The 24,957-nt window shown below is 41.9% G+C and overlaps 1 protein-coding gene across 1 annotated transcript in view; it reads left to right on the top strand.

Annotated features, from left to right (window-relative positions):
* The window catches only part of stac (SH3 and cysteine rich domain), a 56,327-nt gene extending 33,383 nt beyond the window's left edge, over positions 1-22,944 (top strand). The window contains exons 4-11 of the mRNA XM_055862719.1: positions 2,894-2,975; positions 3,290-3,396; positions 7,886-7,967; positions 9,510-9,586; positions 14,897-14,991; positions 17,690-17,741; positions 19,028-19,165; positions 20,807-22,944. Of these exons, the coding sequence (XP_055718694.1) occupies positions 2,894-2,975; positions 3,290-3,396; positions 7,886-7,967; positions 9,510-9,586; positions 14,897-14,991; positions 17,690-17,741; positions 19,028-19,165; positions 20,807-20,905 (732 nt within the window). The 3' untranslated portion in view covers positions 20,906-22,944. The remainder of the gene's footprint in view (positions 1-2,893; positions 2,976-3,289; positions 3,397-7,885; positions 7,968-9,509; positions 9,587-14,896; positions 14,992-17,689; positions 17,742-19,027; positions 19,166-20,806) is intronic.
* The last annotated feature ends 2,013 nt before the right edge of the window (positions 22,945-24,957 follow it).

Raw genomic sequence — 24,957 nt, 5'->3', positions numbered from 1 at the left:
AAGACTCATGGTGGTTCCAAACTTCTTCCATTTAAGAATGATGGAGGCCACTGTGTTCTTGGGGACCTTCAATGCTGCAGACATTTTGTAGTACCCTTCCCCAGGTCTGTGCCTCGACACAATCCTGTCTTGGAGGTCTACGGACAATTCCTTTGACCTTATTGCCTGTTTTTTGCTCTGACATGCACTGTCAACTGTGGAACCTTATATAAACAGGTGTGTGCCTTTCTAAATCATGCCCAATCAATTGAATTTACTACAGGTGGACTCCAATCAAGTATAGAAACATCTCAAGGATGATCAATGGAAACAGTATGCACCTGAGCCCAATTTCGATTCTCATAGCAAAGGGTCTGAATACTTATGTAAATAAGGTATTTCTGTTTTTTTATACATTTGCAACAATTTCTAAAAACCTGTTTTTGCTGTGTCTTTATGTGGTATTGTGTAATTTTAAGGATTTGCATTTCATACATTTTAGAATAAGGCTGTAACTTAACAAAATGTGGAAAAAGTCAAGGGGTCTGAATACTTTCCGAAGGCACTGTAGATGATAGACATATAGAGGAGTGTCCTTGTTTGCACTTGGTACGTAAGGAATGGGACGGATCATAACAGCAAAGGGACTGGTACACATCCTGTTAATGACTCTGGGACTGTATTCAAAAAGTGTCTCAGAGTAGAGTAGTAGATCTAGAATCAGGTCCCCCATCTAATTCATTATATTCTAAAAGGAAAAAAACTGATCCGAGACCAGCACTCCTCCTCTGAGACTATGTGGATATCGGCCCGGAAATCTGCAGTCTGGCACTCTGTCAACTGAGCTGTACTAACTGTACACAAACTAGTCAAAGTAACAGAATTGATGCTGGACTAATCTAGCCGCGTACGTATGGGCGGGACAGGGTGGACCCGGCAGATCAGATTGAGCAAAAAAAATGGAATGCTCTCTACTTGTCAGTGTTCCAAATGGGACATTATTTGTATTTTTACCTAAACACCATCAGACATAATTTATAGCAAGAAGTACACTGGAATGACATTCACTTTCATGGGATGGGTGGCCAAAAAAAACAAACTGAAAACCACACCTCCAAAAGGCCACGAATATGACCACATTAAGGCATATGTCACTGTGTTTCTATGGCTATATGCACCATGACACTGCTTATTTCATTTTTTTCATTTAGCAGACATAGCAGCTCATAATCCGGTGCCATTGTCACAGTCAACACACTTGCAGTGCTTTCTGACAGTATTCAGACCCCTTGACTTTTTCCATATTTTGTTATGTTACAGCCTTAATCTAAAATGGATAATAAAAATAAAAAATCCTCAGCAATCTACACACAATACCCCATAATGACAAAGCAAACACAGGTTTTTAGACATTTTAGCAAATGTATTAAATAAAAAACAGAAAAACCTTATTTGCATAAGTATTCAGACCCTTTGCTATGAGACTCGAAATTGAGCTCAGGTGCAAGGTCCTGTTTCCATTGATCATCCTTGAGATGTTTCTACAACTTGATTGGAGTCCACCTGTGGTAAACTCAATTGATTGGACATGATTTGGAAAGGCACACACCTGTCTATATAAGGTCCCACAGTTGACAGTGCAAGTCAGGATAAAAACTAAGCCATGAGGTCGAGGGGAATTGTCCGTGGAGCTCCGAGACAGGATTGTGTCGTGGCGCAGATCTTTGGAAGGGTATCAAAACATTTCTGCACCATTGAAGGTTTGGAACCACCAAGACTCTTCCTAGAGCTGGCCGCCCAGGCAAACTGAGCAATCGGGGGAGAAGGGCCTTGGTGAGGAAGGTGACCAAGAACCCGATGGTCACTCTGACAGAGCTCTAGAGTTCCTCTGTGGAGATGGGAGAACCTTCTGGATGGACAACCATCTCTACAGCACTCCACCAATCAGGCCTTTATGGTGGAGTGGCCAGACAGAAGCCACTCCTCAGTAAAAGGCACATGACAGCCTGTTATAATTGAATAATTGGAGAAACTGCCCAAATACAGGTGTGCCAAGCTTGTAGCGTCATACCCAAGAAGACTTGAGGCTGTAATCACTGCCGAAGTTGCTTCAACAAAGTTCTGAGTAACGAGTGTGAATACTTATGTATATGTGCTATATCAGTTTTAAAAAATATATAAATTAGTATAATTTTAAAAATCAATTTTTTTGCTTTGTCAGTATGGGTTTTGTTTGTAGATTGATTGTTGATTTTTTTTAAATACATTTTAAAATAAGGCTTTAACCTACTTTCCGAAGGGACTGTGTGTTCTAGCTTAAGTTAGGTTTAAAATTGCAGCATTTTATCTCAGCCTCATGGCAAAATGTGTAGAATAGCAGAAAATTTGCTTTAAAACATATATTATTTTGGGCCCACACAAGTTCCTGCAGGCCCACCCACCAATGTATCTTTGCTTACCCTACTGGACTAATCTGATCCTGTTCCAGATGCACATCTTCACTCAACCCTCATCAAGCTATTTTTTATTTTCACATTGTTTAATATTGTTTAGCATGGCTGAGGTAGGGAGAGTGATCAGCAGGTGGTGATCACAGAGAGGTCTGTAATGGTCAAAGGCTTTTAACCAGTTGTTCTGGCTTGGGATATGTCTAAAATGTCTCCTCTGCTTTAGCCAGCTTGTTGTTGTCTCACCAAACAATGATGTTGTGTTGTTGTAAACAGAAACAAACCCAGACTAGAGTACAGCATAGTGCATGTGGAAACTAATAGAGAAATTAGGTTATGCAGTGGCTCTAATGTATTTTGCTAGTGGTGTGCTGCACTGCCTGTTGATGTATTGATCCCTATGATGGTCCTGCCCTTCATCCTTCCTTCCCTCCCTTCCTCCCTCCCTTCTCTTTCCCCCTCCACAGCCAAAGGGCTTTCGAAGGTACTACAGCTCCCCACTGCTGATAACAGAGCAATTTGGCTGCATCAAAGAAGTCATGCCCATTGGTAAGCACGCGTTCCGTCCCTTTGCCTTACAATACTCTAGAGATAAATATATGTCATTACAAACCAAGGTGTATGAACAGTGGAGAAAACTGAAGATGAGAAGACACTCAGCAATCCTTTATAAGACAATGGAAGTTTCCTTAAAAAAATATATATTTTATTGTTGAAAGCAATGTGAGACAAGCCAAAGCGATTTATATAGGCCTGCCTTTCAAAATGTCAATACACTTACAGTAAATTGATGCACAACTAGATTGTATTTGTCTGGCTGTTTTGACTGACACAAGCTTCTCTTCTCTGCTGTCTCTCCCCAGCTTGTGGCAGTAAAGTGGACCCTGTGTATGAAGCTCTCCGGTTTGGGACCTCTCTGGCACAAAGGGACAAGAGGGCCAGTGCCTCCGAGTCCCCCCACAGGAACTCTGTAAGAACAACACAATCTATTACAGTTCAGTCAAGTAAAGGCTTAACTGAATGACAACAGAGACAGAATACAATATGGAATTTTATTGTTGGTGGTGGTGGGCAGGTGGAAGGTCATTGGAAGACTGTTGCTGCAAAACAACAGGTGTGACACACAAGGTTTGAGGTGACAAACAGTACCAGTCAAAAGTTTGGACACACCTACTCATTCAAGGGTTTTTCTTTATTTTGACTATTTTCTACATTGTAGAATAATAGTGAAGACATCAAAACTATGGAATAACACATATTGAATCATATAGTAACCAAAAAAGAGTTAAACAGATCAAATTATATTTTATTTTTGAGATTCTTCAAAGTAGCCACCTGTAATCGGCCTGTGTGTAGGTGGTGTGGAGGAGTCAGGCGCAGGACAGCAGATATGAGTAATGAACGTACTTTACTCAAGAATTCAAATATATACAACACAAAAACTAGTCCACAATAACGGACGGTATACATACAAACAATCACTCACAAAAAAACATGGGGGAACAGAGGGTTAAATAATGAACAAGTAATTGGGGGATTGAAACCAGGTGTGTAAAACAAAGACAAAACAAATGGAACATGAAAAGTGGATTGGCGATGGCTAGAAGGCCGGTGACGTCGACCGCCGAACGCCGCCCGAACAAGGAGAGGGACCGACTTCAGCGGAAGTCGTGACACCACCTTTTGTCTTGATGACAGCTTTGCACACTCTTGGCATTCTCTCAAACAGCTTCATAGTCACCTGTAATGCATTTCATTTAACAAGGTGTGCCTTGTTAAAAGTTAATTTGTGGAATTTCTTTCCTTCTTAATGCGTTTGAGCCAATCAGTTGTGTTGTGACAAGGTAGGGGTGGTATACAGAAGATATCCCTATTTGGTAAAAGACCAAGTCCATATTATGGCAAGAACAGCTCAAATAAGCAAAGAGAAACGACAGTCCATCATTACTTTAATAAGACATGAAGGTCAGTCAATCCGGAAATTTCAAGGACTTTGAAAGTTGCAAAATCCATCAAGCGCTATGATGAAACTGGCTCTCATGAGGACCGCCACAGGAAAGGAAGGCCCAGAGTTACCTCTGCTGCAGAGGACAAGTTCATTAGTTACCAGCCTCCGAATGCAGCCCAAATTAATGTTTCACAGAGTTCAAGTAACAGACACATCTCAACATCAACTGTTCAGAGGAGACTGCGTGAATCAGGTCCAATTGCTGCAGATAATAAATGACACCAATAATAACAAGAGACTGTCTTGGGCCAAGAAACAAGAGCAATGGACATTAGACTGGTGGAATTCTGTCTTTTGGTGTGAGGAGTCCAAATTTGAGATTTTTGGTTCCAACCGCCGTGTCTTTGTAAGACGCAGAGTAGGTGAACGGATAATCTATGCATGTGTGGTTCCCACTGTGAAGCATGGAGGAGGAGGTGTGATGGTGTGGGGGTGCTTTGCTGGTGACACTGTCAGTGATTTATATAGAATTGAAGGCACACTTAACCAGCATGATTTTTGGTTTTACTTCTCTTTCGTCTTTGCCTACTGTGAGTGAATGAGTGTCGGAATGTAGGGGTGCAGTAGATAAGAAGAGACACTGGCACCCAGGAAACCTGTTGGTGTATCTGTGCTCAGGCGCAGTTCTACGGCTGCTGTTATCCCATCTTAATTAATTTAATTAATTAGAGTTCGATCACTCCTTTTAACCTGGGGCCTGGGAGCATGGATGATGGGTCAAGTGAATACATCATATTCAGCTGGATTAATGGTAGAGACGGTAGACTCATGTTAGTGTAGGCCAAGTGAGCTCTGTCTCTTACTTACAGCAATGAATGTACAAAAAGGCAAAGTATAGATTGAAAAGCTACGGTAATGGTGTTGTTGTAAGCGCATGCCAGCTCTACCTTGAGTAATGATAGTGTACTGAGATACAGCCACTGTGGTGTAAATATGACCAATAACGGTGTACTCAGATACAGCCACTGTGGAGTAAATATGACCGATAACGGTGTACTCAGATACAGCCACTGTGGAGTAAATATGACCAATAACGGTGTACTCAGATACAGCCACTGTGGAGTAAATATGACCGATAATGGTGTACTCAGATACAGCCACTGTGGAGTAAATATGACCGATAATGGTGTACTCAGATACAGCCACTGTGGAGTAAATATGACCGATAATGGTGTACTCAGATACAGCCACTGTAGAATAAATATGACCGATAATGGTGTACTCAGATACAGCCACTGTAGAATAAATATGACCAATAACGGTGTACTCAGATACAGCCACTGTGGAGTAAATATGACCCATAATGGTGTACTCAGATACAGCCACTGTGGTGTAAATATGACCAATAACAGTGTACTCAGATACAGCCACTGTGGAGTAAATATGACCGATAACGGTGTACTCAGATACAGCCACTGTGGAGTAAATATGACCGATAATGGTGTACTCAGATACAGCCACTGTGGAGTAAATATGACCGATAACGGTGTACTCAGATACAGCCACCGTGGAGTAAATATGACCAATAACGGTGTACTCAGATACAGTCATTGTGGAGTAAATATGACCGATAACGGTGTACTCAGATACAGCCATTGTGGAGTAAATATGACCAATAACAGTGTACTCAGATACAGCCACTGTGGAGTAAATATGACCGATAACGGTGTACTCAGATACAGCCACTGTGGAGTAAATATGACCAATAACGGTGTACTCAGATGCAGCCACAGTGGAGTAAATATGACCGATATATGTAAACTCAGATACAGCTACTGTGGTGTAAATATGACCAATAAAGGTGTACTCAGATTTGTTATTTTATTAGGATCCCCATTAGCTGTTGCGAAAGCAGCAGCTACTCTTCTTGTGGTCCACACAAAACATGAAACGTGACATAATGCAGAACATTAAAAGATAAGAAAAGCTCAAGGACAGAACTAGATAAATAAAAAAATGGCACTGGTTGCCTACATATCAATACATACACACAAACTATCTAGGTCAAATAGAGGAGAGGTGTTGTGCCGTGAGGTGTTTCTTTATCTGTTTTTTGAAACCAGGTTTGCTGTTAATTTGAGCAATATGAGATTGGAGTTCCATGCAATAATTGCTCTATATGATAGTGTACGCTTTTTGAACTTCTTCTGGATTTTGGGACTGTGAAAAGACCCCCGGTGGCATGTCTGGTGGGTGTAGATACAGCCACTGTGGAGTAAATGTGACCAATAAAGGTAGACTCGGATACAGCCACTGTGGAGTAAATATGACCAATAAAGGTGTACTTGGATACAGCCATTGTGGAGTAAATATTACCAATAAAGGAAATCTACTCCAGGAAGAGATGATGATGATGAGAGGATTGAAATAATTATTCTAGGAGAGATATCTGCTGAGCTTTTAGACAGAGAGGAGGACTTGAAGACTCAAAGTGTAAACAATGCAGCCATTGCAAAAGAAAAAGGGAGTATCTATCTTCTCTTCTCCTCTCTGCAGCTTATCTGTGTAAATCTAATTTAAACTGTATCTGCGGCTTGAATCAGTCCTGGAAATGATGTCTTAAAACCACCAGGGAAGTCCTGCCAACTGCAGCTGCTATTTTTAAGCTGAAGTACCTGGCGCTTAAAAACTAGGACAATGGTTAGCATCAGTGATAGCAGAGGGTAAACTCAGTTCACCCACCTAGTTTGTTTACCAGTACATCCCTGGTAAGGATAAGATAGGATGAACTTTAATGTCCCCGAGGGGAAAATAGTCTTAGACACACAGTAGTGCTGCATACAAAATAGACGCACTATATTCTACACTCAACATAATACATAAATTGCATGTTAAACTTGTCATACACATTGTACACTTTTCGCGGTTACAATGATAATTGGCAACGATTTAGAACTTGTACAGTACTGCTTTGGTGGGTTCATATGTTGTTATGATTCCTTCAACTGTTGCTCAGTCATAATATTAGTCAAAGTTTTTGTGCTCCGTTGAGCAGCGTTTGTAAATTCAAGATAGCATCAAAGCTTTTTTGGTGGTCCTAAATCTAGACCACCCTCTACGATTTCTAGGAGATGTGTCACAAACATTAAAGAGATTTAACAGGATCTTAAGCACTTACAAATTGGAATTCGTAACATATCATACATATCATATCATACTGCAGGGGGGAAAAAACTAAATAAGGATGTAACATATCATATGAACTGCAGGGGGAAAAAACTAAATAAGGATGTAACATATCATAAGAAATGGATGACGTTGTACACAATTTTCGGGGACCCATTTTGACTGGTGAGTGCTACTTCAAAACTACTAGCAACTACAAAAACTCTGCTGCATCACTTTAAAGATCAGAAATGTGTGTGTGGTCTAGGTATCTAGCTACTGTAGGATCTGAATGACTGGCAACAATCTGTCAGTTAGATGTAATGCTCTCTATCTGCTCCCATAGACCAGTGACTTAGCCCAGGTTCCAGAGGAGGAGGACCCTCACAGCAGTCCACATGAACTCACCAGGAAGCACAGTGATAATGGTGAGTACTGTACATGGTGTACAAGAGGCAGCCATCAGTCACTAAGAGGCAGCCATCAGTCACTAAGAGGCAGCCATCAGTCACTAAGAGGCAGCCATCAGTCACTAAGAGGCAGCCATCAGTCACTAAGAGGCAGCCATCAGTCACTAAGAGGCAGCCATCAGCCACTAAGAGGCAGCCATCAGCCACTAAGAGGCAGCCATCAGCCACTAAGAGGCAGCCATCAGCCACTAAGAGGCAGCCATCAGCCACTAAGAGGCAGCCATCAGCCACTAAGCCATCAGTGACTAAGAGGCAGCCATCAGTGACACTGGGAAATGCACTTCTGTTATGCATAGACTTTACGAATGAAGCATTACTGACTGCTCAATGGACGCCGACTGAATGTAATGGATGCTCACTGAATGTAATGGATGCTGACTGAATGTAATGGATGCTGACTGAATGTAATGGATGCCGACTGAATGTAATGGATGCCGACTGAATGTAATGGATGCTGACTGAATGCATTGGATTCTCAGTTCTATGTACAGTTCTATGTAAGATCTCAAAGAGGAAGAGTAATACGCCTATTGCCCTGACCTTTTGCATGCAGTAAATCAAATCAAATGTATTTATATAGCCCTTCTTACATCAGCTGACATCTCAAAGTGCTATACAGAAACCCAGCCTAAAACCCCAAACAGCAATCAATGCAGGTGTAGAAGCACGGTGTCTAGGAAAAACTCCCTAGAAAGGCCAAAACCTAGGAAGAAACCTAGAGAGGAACCAGGCTATGAGGGGTGGCCAGTCCTCTTCTGGCTGTGCCGGGTGCAGATTACAACAGAACATGGCCAAGATGTTCAAATGTTCATAAATGACCAGCATGGTCAAATAATAATAATCACAATAGTTGTCGAGGGTGCAGCAAGTTAGCACCTCAGGAGTAAATGTCAGTTGGCTTTTCATAGCCGATCATTAAGAGTATCTCTACCGCTCCTGCTGTCTCTAGAGAGTTGAAAACAGCAGTAGCATTCACCCAGAACAATGAAGTTGTAGAAGGGACACTGGTTGAAGTAGACCTCACATTATTCAAAATGCCTTTAGAAGCTCCACAAAAAGAATATCATCTGACCCCTGATGATTGAGGAAGGGTAACCTTCTTCTGTGTTCCTCTCTACTTGCCACATGTAGAGACTGTAATCACTCCCCAATCCTACTTGAATATCTGGACAGTGCTCACTAAGAAGAGGAAAAATATGGGACAGATTCCAGTATGGGATTCTGAAATTATGTATTTGTCTTTGAAATAGCTTTTCTATCACAGCTTGTACAGTAAAAATAAATGCTTATGTTTATTCCAGGACGTTCGGTGTAAAAATAAATACTTCGGTTTTTTCCAGGATGTTCAGTAGATGAAATCCCACTGCTATCGAGATTCATCCAAGCTTCGCTGTCTTTTCTATGATTGTCAAAGTGTTGATAGCTTTAGTGTTGTCTTTGATAATTGAATTATTTGTCATTGATTTGGGGTGATTTACTGAATGTTTTGACATTTTCCAGTGTTCACATCACTTGAGAATGGGACGGAGCCCATTCCCTATTGCCACGTAGCTGAGAGGAAACCTGATGATTCACCGGTAAGGAACACAAACACTTACAGTATAGTAACCAGACTCCCTGTAACGCCGAGGAGGGCAGCGGAGAGAAAAGTTCACAGTATAGTAACCAGACTCCCTGTAACGCCGAGGAGGGCAGCGGAGAGAAACGTTCACAGTATAGTAACCAGACTCCCTGTAACGCCGAGGAGGGCAGCGGAGAGAAAAGTTCACAGTATAGTAACCAGACTCCCTGTAACGCCGAGGAGGACAGCGGAGAGAAACGTTCACAGTATAGTAACCAGACTCCCTGTAACGCCGAGGAGGGCAGCGGAGAGAAACGTTCACAGTATAGTAACCAGACTCCCTGTAACTCCGAGGAGGGCAGCGGAGAGAAAAGTTCACAGTATAGTAACCAGACTCCTTGTAACTCCGAGGAGGGCAGCGGAGAGAAAAGTTCACAGTATAGTAACCAGACTCCCTGTAACGCCGAGGAGGGCAGCGGAGAGAAACGTTCACAGTATAGTAACCAGACTCCCTGTAACGCCGAGGAGGACAGCGGAGAGAAAAGTTCACAGTATAGTAACCAGACTCCCTGTAACGCCGAGGAGGACAGCGGAGAGAAAAGTTCACAGTATAGTAACCAGACTCCCTGTAACGCCGAGGAGGGCAGCGGAGAGAAACGTTCACAGTATAGTAACCAGACTCCCTGTAACGCCGAGGAGGGCAGCGGAGAGAAAAGTTCACAGTATAGTAACCAGACTCCCTGTAACGCCGAGGAGGACAGCGGAGAGAAAAGTTCACAGTATAGTAACCAGACTCCCTGTAACGCCGAGGAGGGCAGCGGAGAGAAAAGTTCACAGTATAGTAACCAGACTCCCTGTAACGCCGAGGAGGGCAGCGGAGAGAAACGTTTACAGTATAGTAACCAGACTCCCTGTAACGCCGAGGAGGGCAGCGGAGAGAAACGTTTACAGTATAGTAACCAGACTCCCTGTAACGCCGAGGAGGGCAGCGGAGAGAAACGTTTACAGTATAGTAACCAGACTCCCTGTAACGCCGAGGAGGGCAGCGGAGAGAAAAGTTCACAGTATAGTAACCAGACTCCCTGTAACGCCGAGGAGGACAGCGGAGAGAAAAGTTCAACTTCCACACAGAGTTTTTCCTACTGTGAATTACATTAGTGTTACTCATTTAATTCCCGCCCAAGCACATCAGTGGCTAAGGGAGTTACAGATCTTTTTTAAATGAGAAATTGTGTAATTGTGTGCTCATCCAGGATGCCCCTGAACACCCAGATGTTTTGAGACAACAGGGTCAGTAGAGAGAGGAAAGGGTAGAGTATGGAAGCTGAGGGTGTGAGAAACGGCCAGCCTGTCTTGTCTTACACAGGCGGAACAGAGTAGAACACACCAACATCCTTTTAATACTGTTTTATGAGGTCACAAATAATGTCTCTTGCGAGGCGCCTGCCTCATCTACAGTACAGTTCCGTTGTCTTGAGCGATGAGCTCTCATGACGAAACACAAATGCATTGAGAAAGACTGCTGGCACATAGAACGCAGGTAAACACTGCAAGAGCTGTTCATGACACATCATAATAACTTCAGATCTGGAAATGGAAATGCAAAGTTATTGTTCTTCAGTGGAGCCCAGTGACTGAATATTTTCTCAGTCCTTATTGTTTGTGTTTGCTGCAGAAATGTCCCTCTAGAATGTCTCTTAACCCACGGCTATCCTTAGTCTATTGCCCATTTGTCCTACGGATTAACACAGACATAAAGTCTAAGGATAGCACAAACTGCTCTGGAGACGAATGAGCTCTGGACTTAGTAAGGTTGGTGTCATCCCAATTTGAAACATGCATTGTCTATAATGGGTAGGGCTTGGACCTACCCAAAAGAGCAGCAGTGTGAAAATCCAATCAATAACTAGCTTCTAAACTTAGATTTCAACATGTCACAATTAGTCTATGGCGAGGAAGAGAATTGACGAGGCATTAGCTTTTGTTGTCTGTTGGCCCTGAGCAAATCATAGCTCTGGACTAAAGGATGTCCTGAGATATTGTACAGTATTCTATTGAAAGCCTCTGAGAACTGTGTCTGTGCTGTGCGTGCTGGTGGGCTGTACTCTACTCTGTGCCTTCAGCCTGAGACCTGATCCTGAGCCAGTTCTTGCTGTGTGGGTGTCCATCAGCAGGCTACTTACTATTGGCCAGACTCCCATTACTACTTACTTTCCCAGGAGTTAGGAGAAAAACATATCTCCCTTACAGACAAATTATACCCTTGCCTCGGCCACTGACACACACAGATATGAATAGGCTCTGACCCTGATGTTTATATCTCCAGCTCTGGTCTGTGCAATATTTATTTTCTGCGTGCAGCCTGACATGTTACAAAACTAGTGCAAACTCCATACTGTTCCCTGTAGTGTAATATTGCTTAGCAAATCTCAGACAGATTTATTTTGCCCTCTCTCTGGCTTCTACGGTGGTAGAATGAAAAAAATACTTGTATAAGAAATGCCGTATTCATGTTCCCAGAACGTTTCATAATTGTAATATTCCTAGCCAGCCTCTATCATTCATTTTACATGTTTATCCTTAATGTCAACTTTGGAAATGACCAAAAACACACAAAGTACAGAGAAGCACAAATATATACAAGCAAACATGCATGTGAATGTGCACACACACATACGCACACACACACGTGCACACGCGCACACACACACACACGTGCACACGCGCCCACGCACACACACACACACACCCTATGCGATCTCTCCTGGCCAGCTCGCTGAAACATGTAAAGTGGTGTTTTCCACCACTCTTATCTGGCAAGCTTAGCACAGCTGGGAGGACGTCGTTTGTTCGTCTGAAGGCAGGTCTATAAAAGCAGCCTGGCACCCAAACACAAGGACACACAGACACAGGCTCTACAGGATAACGAGCAGAGGAATGAACCACACGCTGCAGGAGCAGATTGTCCCATGTTGCCTCTATCTGAAATGAGAGACACAAATTACTAGCTGGCCTATTCAAATGTACAGCCCATTTCTTGTCCTATATTCCAAACCAACCAACAACTGTTCCCTGCACATCTTACATCCCCTTGTCTTAAAAAACACCTGTCTTGAACCAACAAGACCTGTTCTCTGGACATGTTAGGTCCCTATTTCTTGAATGATTGAGAAGTAATCAAATGGCTTGTACATTGTTTTCTTACACTGATTTGTGAAGTTAAAGTTTTTTTTGCTGCTCGTTTAACTCTTCCCTCTGTCTCATTGGCCCTACTGCAGTTATCATTGTTTTAACATTTTCCAATGTAATGGCCAACATACAGACAATTATAACCACCCAGGGCGGAGGAAATGTCCCCAGAGAGCTGTTAGTCTGCCATAATGATCCCCTAAAGTTTATGTTGTGCCTTACCGCATTTTCACCCAGGGCCAGCAGAACATTTTCACCCAGAGCCAGCAGAACATTTTCACCCAGAGCCAGCAGAACATTTTCACCCAGAACATTTCACCCAGAGCCAGCATAACATTTTCACCCAGAACATTTCACCCAGAGCCAGCATAACATTTTCACCCAGAACATTTCACCCAGGGCCAGCAGAACATTTCACCCAGGGCCAGCAGAACATTTCACCCAGGGCCAGCAGAACATTTTCACCCAGAGCCAGCAGAACATTTTCACCCAGAGCCAGCAGAACATTTTCACCCAGGGCCAGCAGAACATTTTCACCCAGAGCCAGCAGAACATTTTCACCCAGAGCCAGCAGAACATTTTCACCCAGAGCCAGCATAACATTTTCACCCAGAACATTTCACCCAGGGCCAGCAGAACATTTCACCCAGGGCCAGCAGAACATTTCACCCAGAGCCAGCAGAACATTTTCACCCAGGGCCAGCAGAACATTTTCACCCAGAGCCAGCAGAACATTTTCACCCAGGGCCAGCAGAACATTTTCACCCAGAGCCAGCAGAACATTTTCACCCAGAGCCAGCAGAACATTTTCACCCAGGGCCAGCAGAACATTTTCACCCAGAACATTTCACCCAGGGCCAGCAGAACATTTCACCCAGGGCCAGCAGAACATTTCACCCAGAGCCAGCAGAACATTTTCACCCAGGGCCAGCAGAACATTTTCACCCAGAGCCAGCAGAACATTTTCACCCAGAGCCAGCATAACATTTTCACCCAGAACATTTCACCCAGGGCCAGCAGAACATTTCACCCAGGGCCAGCAGAACATTTCACCCAGGGCCAGCAGAACGGTTCACCCAGGGCCAGCAGAACGGTTCACCCAGGCCCAGCAGCACACACACACAATCCATGTCTCAATTGTCTCAAAGCTTAACAATCCTCTTTAACCTGTCTCCTCTCCTTCATCTACACTGATTGAAGTGGATTTATGGTGACATCAATAAAGAATCATAGCTTTCACCTGGATTCACCTGGTCAGTCTATGCCATGGAAAGAGCAGGTGTTCCTAATGTTTTGTACGCTCAGTAAACATGTAAACAGGAGTAACAGTGACAAGTAACAGGCTAAAATAGATAGGTACTAATGGCAATCAATAATCAGTGAACAGCAGCGTAGTGGTAGTAATACATCAAACCAATAATCATTATAGCAGCCGCGTAGGTGTGAGGGTGAGCAGTAGTTATTATCCATTTAACAGTCTTATGGCCAGGGGATAGAAGCTGTTTAGTAGTCTGTTGGTCTGAGCCTTGATGCACCGGTACCGTCTGCCAGACTGGAGCATGGAGAACAGTCCATGTCTCGGGTGGCTGGAGTCTTTGGCAATTTTATGGGCCTTTCTCAGACACCGCCTGGCATTCTGGGTCATTGTGACATTACGACTAATTGTGACAAAAGTAGAAAGTGCCTAAAGGTGCGAGTGTGTACAAATACGGTTACTGAATGTGTCTGCGATAATTGTGTTAGCACTTCTCTAACAACATCCTCTCCGCCCCTGCTATTATTGTCTTTTAATTTCCTGGGAGCTTATGAAAACAGATCAACTCAACAAGAGGATGCTTCCTCCCACACATGTATATAATGTTGTGGAAACTTTACAGTAGCAGGTGGCAGAACGACTTTGCCAATTCTCTCTTTTTCCATCAGAACAAGAGCTCATTCTATTCTAGGAATAATCAAAAGGAATGAAAGAAGTAATGCATTTCCTTTGCGATTTGATTAGGGAATAACAACAAACCTGTAGTAGTTTTTTGCACGTCTATACTCTGTTTTGTGGATCGTGCTGACAGCTGCTGTGTGTGTGTGTGTGTGTCTGTGTGTGTGTCTGTATGCATGTGCGTGTGTGTGTTTTGCCTTGCAGGAGAGGAAATGGCTGCAGAAGGACACACTTCAGCTCAACACCTACGTTGCTTTGTTTACATTCACTCCCCAGGAGAGTGAAGACCTGGAGATGAGGTCAGTGGTATACACAAACACACACACACACACACACACACACACACACACACACACACACACACACACACACACACACACACACACACACACACACACACACACACACACACACACACACACACACACACACACACACACACACACACACACACACACACATTCCCTTTCTCTCTCCAAGTTGATATTCTTTTTGTGACTGGCCCCCAATTGTGGTGGCAAATTGTAATGGAAATAAGCTTCAGTCGACCCACACATATCTACACACACAAATCTACACACATATCTACACACACAAATCTACACACATATCTACACACACAAATCTACACACATATCTACACACACAAATCTACACACATATCTACACACACAAATCTACACACATATCTACACACACAAATCTACACACATATCTACACACAAATCTACACACATATCTACACACACAAATCTACACACATATCTACACACACAAATCTACACACATATCTACACACACAAATCTACACACATATCTACACACACACATCTACACACATATCTACACACACAAATCTACACACATATCTACACACACAAATCTACACACACATCTACACACACCGAAGCTGTCCGTTAACCTGGTAGCAGGCACCAATGGCCAGTCAGTCACACATTACCGTTGTCTCACTTTTGTAATACTTACAAAAACAGTGTCATAAATGGTGTGACTGATTTATGGGACTGCTTAGTTTAAACTCTCTTATCTACAAGGGCCAGAAGCTCCTACTAGCTCACTGTCAAAACGGGGTGTTTGATTGATTTCTGATGGGCCTTGGCCTTGACTGGACATTTCCTGCATTTTCTTTGTTAAAACCACGACGTTAACAATTACCTTAGGTTTCTCTTGAATGTTGAACACACTGTGTTTACCTCGATAAGCAGGCAGACGTCACTGAATGTACACTGTAATCACTGCTCAATAGATATCTTTTCTTTGCCAGTGCTATTCTCTAATACAACATGAATAAACATTGTCTGTTTTGTTATGCATGACAATTAAATTGTCTGTGATTTGTGTGTGGTCTTCTGCTTGTACTTTGCTCAGTTTAACGACCATAAGACTATCTCTTAATCATGAGCCAGGCATAAACCCACATTAATTAATTTTATTATAAAGATAGACACATGAATATGGTTATGATTTGACCCGATTCATTAGCTTATAAAGATGTTGTTACATAAATATGGTTGTGATTTGACACAATCACAATATGATGAGATAGAAACAATACCTGATGGTTTATTGCTTATCATAAACTGTGGTTCGTGCCCTGAATGCTGATTTGCTGACAGCCGGGATATATCAGACCGTATACCACGGGTATGACAAAACATTTATTTTGAATTGCTCTAATTACGTTGGTAACCAGTTTATAATAGAAATAAGGCACCTCGGAGGTTTTTAGTATATTGGCCATATACCACACCCACTCATTCTTAATGAGACAAATATCAACATCTCTGATATTTTCGGGAACCTGTGGAAACCTGGCAACCCACTGGGTTGTTTCCATGTCATTTCAATTAAATTACGTTGAACCAACGTGGAATAGACATTGAATTGACATCTGTGCCCAGTGAGAATTGTCTGGACTAGGTAAATATTAACATATAGGGCACCGTTTTCTTTGTCATTTTGCAATGGGCCCTTAAGAAATAAGAGTTTCTCTCTCAACAGATCTTGACCCTAAGTATCCATTTTACTCCATTGTTCCCTTAGTAATCCAGTCCTTGGACCTGGCGTGTATAATGTCTACACTGTCTCCTCTCAGACGCTCCAATCATCTGAGATCTTGCTCCCCAGAAAGACTTCAATCATCCCCCACTTCATTTGAAATTCATTCACACCCACATCACAGCATGACTTCCAACTCACAAAAAGCTGCTGTACAGTTGGGTGCTGCTTCAAAGTGTTGTTTTAAATCTTCTCCTATGAAAGACAAGCTAGACAGGATCAAGGTCTCAGGATCCCATTACAGACCCTAATCAACACTTCAGACAGATACAATAAATCACATTGTACTGTAGACTTTGAAGGCACCCTCATCAAAAGGTGGAGAAATGTCACTCTCTTTTTACATTACATGTTGTGACACCTGTCTTGTGATAACTTTCTTCTGTATAATTTGTTATTAGTCTACTGCAACATGATTATTTTATTATTTTACTAGGCAAGTCAGTTATGAACAAATTCTTATTTTCAATGACGGCCATGGAACATTGGGTTAACTGCCTTGTTCAGGGGAAGAACGACAGATTTTTACCTTGTCTGCTCGGGGATTCGATTGCGCAACCTTCCGGTTCCTAGTCCAACGCTCTAGCCACTAGGCTACCTGTCGCCCCACGATGATGGTGATGATACCATGAAAGCATGATTCCAAACATATTCCAATTGGCAATATATTTAATAAACCAAAAGGTCCATTAATAGACGACCATTTTTAACATGTTCAAACTAAAACCACAGTGTTTTCCCTCTCACAGACCTGATTCAATAGACAGGATATTTTTTAAAGAGACATTATCACTCTAGGAAGCAACGAGTCATAATTGAAACATTATTTCAGATTCGTTTTTCTTATTGTCAGATTAAATCTAATTTACAGCATCAGAGACGTTGATTTTTTTAATACGCAATTTTTTTCTAATTTAGACCCGGAGACAGAATTGTCCTGGCTGACGACTCCAATGATGACTGGTGGAAGGTATGTATTTAAGTGGAAGACAGCTAGTACTGACATTTAAACCACTACACTACACCAGTCCAGGGCCGGCGTTATGGGGGGGCCTTAGGGGGCCTGGCCCACCCCACTCTGCCTCCCTACCCTACCCTACCTCCTTATTGATCATTTATTTGACCGAGACACGTGCCAACAGAAAGACTCATCAATCTCAGTTAAAGCATCCAAGCGAATGAAACAGCGCCCCTTTGTCTTAGTATGTGTAGACCATGTATCGGATGCTGTCGGGACCAAAATAGCATGGCATGCGTTTTGACTATAATTTAAAATGTTGTATCAAGAAGAAGGGGAGGTTTGTGTGGAGAATATGGTGCATCTCTCTCCAGAATGCATTTGTAGGAAAGAGCCCATCTGATTTCTGATTGTTTTAACTCACCACGTACACCACTAATAAGCTGAGCCTCTCAGTCAATGTTTTCTTCATCTCATACAAGTCAACGAAGTCTGTTTTTTATTTTTATTTTTATTTTTTTTACATCCATTGCGAATGATAGTTCCTCAGTATGTGAAAAATCTATCCATCACTCCCGGCCTCGATAATCACCAAGCCTCGGTGTGAAAGAGCAAAATATCATAATCCCATATATCCAGTGGAAACATCATAAAAATAAAAAAAACATATTTCTGTCCTGAGCTCACTGCTGCAGGAAACTCACATGGGCCCAGAATAGACTAGTTGATACAATGTTGCAAGTTCACTAGCTACAGCTACAGCTTCAGGCTGGACCAAGTGATGATTTGATACAATGTTGCACTTCACTAGCAATAGCTAATTACAAGACAGATAGAAAGGGAGGCAGAGAGATGAATGTGATTGAAAGAACCAGAATTTTCATCAGGATATTTTCTACTGTTTGTATTTGTCGGCTTTATGCCTATGTATTTTACTTAGTTGACGATGGAAGTTATAGGCCTACTGCTGCATTGGCCTATAGGCTGTCTCGGAGTTCTATGCTGTCATTTCTTTAGCCGCCAATGGATCACAGTGTATCAATGTGTCCATATGAATTTAGTTGAATTTGAAACTCACCAGCTGCCTATGTGCTTTACTGTTAGACCCATTAACCCATTGTGAACGCTCAAGCGGGTGCACACATAGGAGGTCCTGTGGAAAAACATGACCCCCTATGGAAATCAAAGGCCGGTCCAACGGATTCTTTCTGGCGCTGGGTCTGCACCAGTCTGCTGCCATGTTAGTATGACCAGTAGCTGTGATGGTGTATAATGTTTCCTCTGGATGATGGATCTAGGGCATGATCGAGGACAGGATCGGTTTCTTTCCAGCAGCCTTTGCTCACCAGGTGAAGACCGGAGACAGAGTGTTCAGGTGTCACCGGACGTTCATCGGCTGTAAGGAGCAAGGCCAGATCACTCTGAAGGAGGGCCAGGTATGTGATCTCACTCTTACCCACAATACAATGATAATTGTGGCCTGTCTGGTTGAGTGGTAATGCCCGGCCTCCGGCACGCATGTTTACGGTATCGGCATAGGTTTGAATCTGGCCTGCTGCCTTTTGAGACAACCTCTCTCTATCTTTCTGTCTCTCTATCTTGCTATCTCTATCTTTCCGTCTTTCTATCTTGCTATCTCTAGCCCTCTTTTCTTTCCATCTTGCTATCTCTATCTCTATCTCTCTATCTTTCCATCTCTCTATATTTCTATCTCTCTATCTTTCCTGTCATCCTCTATCTGTATGTCTCCAATAAAATCTGAAAATTCCATAACAGCATTATTTTAAATCATACGATAATTATGTCAAACTATTTTGTGACAAAAAAGTACCCAATTATCCCCAATTGAACTAATATACAAGAAAACATGATTGTTATTATCTGTTGTTAAAGAATTGTATAGTTAGTCCCTTAAATGTTTCCATGTACAACTTTACTTGCTGCAGTTCATGTTTAAGCCCCAGATACAAGTGGACATCAGACACAGTTCATATGCTCACCAATTCCCATAGGCAATGGGAGTCCTGGGCACTCAATCCAAAGACTCTCTCCCGGAACATTCACTTCAAAGGATGGACCTGAGCTGGCCAATTGGTAGCCCCCCCCTCTCAGCAGATTCCATGGCATTACCATTTTGGCATGGCAAATGGCTTTGCCGTCTCAAATCCTTTTCCCACAATGCTTTGCATGGCCATTTTAGGATTCAGAGGAGAGTTCATGCTAGTAACCCCCAATGGAGATGCATCCATTCCTAACACTTTGAAGATGACTCAGTGACCTCATAGCCCTGCCTCCATCCCCAATGAGTAGCAACATCCGCTGTTTCCAGTCACACAGCCATTCACACTACCCCTCTGCAGCTGTATCAAAGACTATTCAAACTACCCTCTGCAGCTGTATCAAAGACTATTCAAACTACCCTCTGCAGCTGTATCAAAGACTATTCAAACTACCCTCTGCAGCTGTATCAAAGACTATTCAAACTACCCTCTGCAGCTGTATCAAAGACTATTCACACTACCCCTCTGCAGCTGTATAAAATACTATTCACACTACCCCTCTGCAGCTGTATAAAATACTATTCAAACTACCCCTCTGCAGCTGTATCAAAGACTATTCACACTACCCCTCTGCAGCTGTATAAAATACTATTCACACTACCCCTCTGCAGCTGTATAAAATACTATTCACACTACCCCTCTGCAGCTGTATAAAATACTATTCAAACTACCCCTCTGCAGCTGTATCAAAGACTATTCACACTACCCCTCTGCAGCTGTATAAAATACTATTCACACTACCCCTCTGCAGCTGTATAAAATACTATTCACACTACCCCTCTGCAGCTGTATCAAAGACTATTCAAACCACCCCTCTGCAGCTCTATCAAAGACTATCAGGCAAATACAGACAGGTGTCATTGTTGTTTGGTGGGAGAATTATATATTTCTTACAGTGACCCTAAAGCTACTTCGCCCTTTAGGGCCACTGTGCATTGTGAATTGAATGTGTTAAATTGTGTTTTGTTTGTACAAAAAGCAACTAAATTACGAGATCATTCTTCACTGTTTCATCAGATTTGTGTAAGCGGTGAGGATGAACACAGTGGCTTCATCCGAGTGGCCAGTGGAAAGAAGAGAGGCTACGTGCCCTGTGATGTCCTGGAAAACATCTGAGAGAGAGAGAGAGAGAAATAGAGAGTGCTGGAGAGAGATAACGAGAGGAAGAGAAGGAAAGAGAGGAGGGAGGAGAGGCACAGTGGCACACTCCCATGATGCGCAGGGATGGCTCTGACAGTAGCTCTGATTAGATGCCAACCTCAGGCGTGAGGGAGAGGACCATTGTTCCCACAAAATGGCCGCCTGAAACCATGGAGGAAATCCTCTGTTGAGCTGTGGATCCAAACTCCAAAATATTGCTGTTGCCATTAAGGGAATGGCTTTGTCAGAGTCAGAGCCAACCTTCCTCATTCCCTTTTAGCCTGAAGGGGAAAATGTTGCGACAGATCACATAACCTGACTTTGTGGTCACAGGGAGGGAGAGTGGGGTTAGATTTTTATTCCGATTTTGTTAGATTTTTAGGACAGCTGAGCATTGTTTGTTCTTTGTGGGATTTCCCAGTGGAGAATGCAGGTGACGCATCATGCATGAATATACTGAATGTACTCGTGTGTCTACTACTGAGACAGGTAGAGCAAGGAAAGCAACTTTCGGCAACTTTCTTTATGCATACATTCTTGCTTATTTAGCATCAGCTGCAGTATGTTTGAACCACCTGTTTAACCTAAAGCCCAAATGTTGAAGCACTTGTTCTCTATAGCTGAAGATTCTGTTCTGAAATAATAAAATCATATTTTATTCACTTACGCTAACTTTGATGCAAGCAGTTGAGGTTACAAACAGCATATTAATCAAAAGCATAGAAGATAAATCCCTTTTCTTCTATGCTCGTATGATGGCTCTACTGAGTCTTGATAGCCTCAAGCTCACAATTACAGACCCATTCTCCCAAGAATCCGTCCCTCTGTGATACAAAAAATTCCATACTTTGGATATGTCACTGGAGAGGAACAACAAAAAGAATTAGACGAAGCGGAAATGTATCAAGATTTCTGAGGTAGTATTGTTCAAAGGAGAAAAATCTTTTGCATAAATCTAATGAAATTCCTAGTCTAGCTGCTTACCCATCCACATTTGAGTTTAAAAAATATGACACCACAAAAGGACTACAAACCTGTCAAACAGATTTTGTGAATATTTCAAAACAATGAATATCTAAATTTGCAACTTAAAGTCTGGTGATAATGTTCTCTTCAGGTAACTCATCATGACCTTGTTTCTTGATGTGTTTTATAAAGGATAATGGATTTGATGAGAAATTAGGTGAATTTAGGAAGCGGGCAACCTCTAACAAGTGGTTAGATCAATTGTTTTTGAATATATGTCATAAAATCTGCATACCTGTTGTGGTGGCTTGGTGTGGTTTCTAATATACATTTCAACACAATTACATTAGATTCTATACACAATAACAAGTAAACCAAAACAAGTTATAGACATTTTTTTCCTATACAACCTGTTATTGTCAAGGTATTTGATCAGAGAAGCTTCAATGCATGAGCTACATGAAATTCAGCTTTGATTTACATTCATGTATGCTTGCTCCAATTGCACTAAATGGTCACTCAGATATGGCTATTCACTTTAAACAATGTAAACTCATTTTTCGTCGAATCAAGACATGCTTGTTGAGATGTAACTATCCCTTTAATGTCACTCTTTATGACACACTCCTGTTATATTCCTTTCTCTTGAGGAATAGCAATGTTCTTTGAGGATTTCTTGATCATCCTCATGTATATTTGTTTTCTGTTAAAATATTATTATAACTTATGAATTGTCAAAGGAAAGGTATGGTAGTAAATGTGTCTCTCTATAAGTTCATCTAACCTGCACTGAAACTTGGCTGTATTAGATGTCAAAGATAGTGTTGTAAAACTCCGTGAACTTTCAATAAATTCCCTAGTTTTCCCGAAATCCCAGTTGGAGGATTTTTAGAATAAGAAGACAATAAGCAGGAAATATGGAATATTCCAACTAGGATTTCTGGGAAACCAGGGAAAATATTGAAAGTTCCTGGAATTTTGCAACCATAGTCAAAGACCACTGTATTGTATAGATTGTATGCACAGAATAAAAAAGAAATTGATTAGAATTTTTTAATCAATGGTATCAATTTATTATCGCCGTTTGGGGAAACTATTTACAGAATATATAAAGCACTGTCCTTAACTCGAGATAGATAGCTTTGTCTTCATACTCGGAACACAGAAAACATCACAGTCATGTATGCCTGTGCTGACTATACATTGAAGTATAAAGGAAGTTAGAGGTAGTTTCGCGAGCCTATACTAACTAGCTTTAGCGCAGATACCCATAGACTTCCAGTCATTGCGCTAATGCAAGTTAATATTTTCTTGTGAAACTACCTTTTACTTCCTTCATGCTGGACATAGCGACATAAAAATGGTATCCACAAGTTCATCTGACTCTGGGGAAGTAGATAAATGGCCTCATTGCCAAAATCCCAAAAGTATCCATTTAAGAACTGCTTTGGTGCAATATAACTCAATAATGTCCCAAAAGGGAGGCCATAACATAAGCTTGGACTTTTCCTCTCATTTGGAAAGAGGATAACTCGGCGGTATGACTCTTATATTCCACCTGTATGACCTCCAATATAATATTAGCTAAGACAAACCTTGGTTAACCTGGGGCCTGCTGCCCTATTAGATATAATATCTTATGAGAACCCATCTACCGTGATGAAGAGGCTGCTTCCCCCCTCATCCTCACCTGCTTCCCCTTCTGCAGCTCCATACACATTTTCCACATGAGAACTAAGAAAGGGATGCACATTCCCTCATAACAAATATAAATAATATGGGAATCACGTTGATATTTCCTGGAAATAATGATGCTCTACCTTCACAAAAAATGTTGAAATATATTTCCCTTTGAAATCTCTGGTAATAAAATGTTGAATAGCTCACATGGTAGAACTGTTAACAACTACATGCCATGTGGCCATCTAGACTGATCACATATTTTATGCAGAAGAACACCCTCTACTGACAGCATTGTGCATTGTGTTCTCATGATTATACTGCAACATCCTGTAGCATCAATACGCAATATAGTCACCAAGTCACTGAGTGATACAGTTTTCCATGTCTTTTTACACATCTGTCACAAACTATTCATAAAGCCCTACACAGACAGCCGTGCCTTTGATTCTCCCACCCACTACTTTATTAACTGTTGCTAATTGGCTCATCATTTGCTCAACTGTACCACTTTAATTATCTTCAAGCTGTTATTTTGTTTTTACTGCGGCTCCTAGGTTCAGTAGCCCCATTAGGCAGCTGTTCAGAAGTGTAGTGGACGATTCTCCTGGCAGGGGGCAGAGACAGTTTTAAATACTCACACTTGTCTTGTTCCCCTGTTTGTCTTTGTCATGACACAGGCCAGTCCACCAGGGCTGATACAGGCCTCAACCACCAGACTCTAGCACCCCCGTTGGTAGTGGCCTGACATTAGCCTGTATTGCATTGACAATGTTACAGTTTGTTTTTTAATCACTTTGGTGTAAAGTAGAGCCAATAGAAAGTCTGCACCCTCTTTTTTACATGGTGTTGCGTAACAAAGTTACAAAGTAAAAATGGTTTACTTTGTAATAACTAAAATATAGTCACATTAGTATTCACCCCCTTTGTTTAGCCAAGCCTTAATTAGTTCAGAAGTAAAATGTGGCTTAACAAATCACATAAGTTATATGGACTCACTCTGTGTGAAATAATAGAGGTTGACATTATTTTTTAATGACTACCCCTTCCTCTGTTCCCCATACATAAAACATCTGTAAGGTCCCTCAGTCAAGTACTGAATTATAAGCACAAATTCAACTACAAAGACCAGGGAGCTTTTCGAAAGCTTCATGAAGAAGGGCAGTGGTTGGTAGATGGTTAACAATAACAAATCAGACATTTAATATATCTAAGCATGGTCAAGGTAATCATTATGCTATGGATGATGTCATAAACCTCCCAGACACATCAAAGATGCAGTTGTCCTTCTGAACTGAGCTGCAGGACATGAAGGAAACTGCTTAGGGATGTCACCAATGACAGAGTGAAAATAAGAATAAAAATATACAGAATAAACACAT

This window comes from Salvelinus fontinalis, chromosome 15 (genome assembly GCF_029448725.1).
Source record: "Salvelinus fontinalis isolate EN_2023a chromosome 15, ASM2944872v1, whole genome shotgun sequence".
In the NCBI taxonomy this organism is placed as follows: Eukaryota; Metazoa; Chordata; class Actinopteri; order Salmoniformes; family Salmonidae; genus Salvelinus; species Salvelinus fontinalis.
Note: the sequence above shows the minus strand (reverse complement) of the source record. Positions and strands in the feature narration are given on the sequence as shown.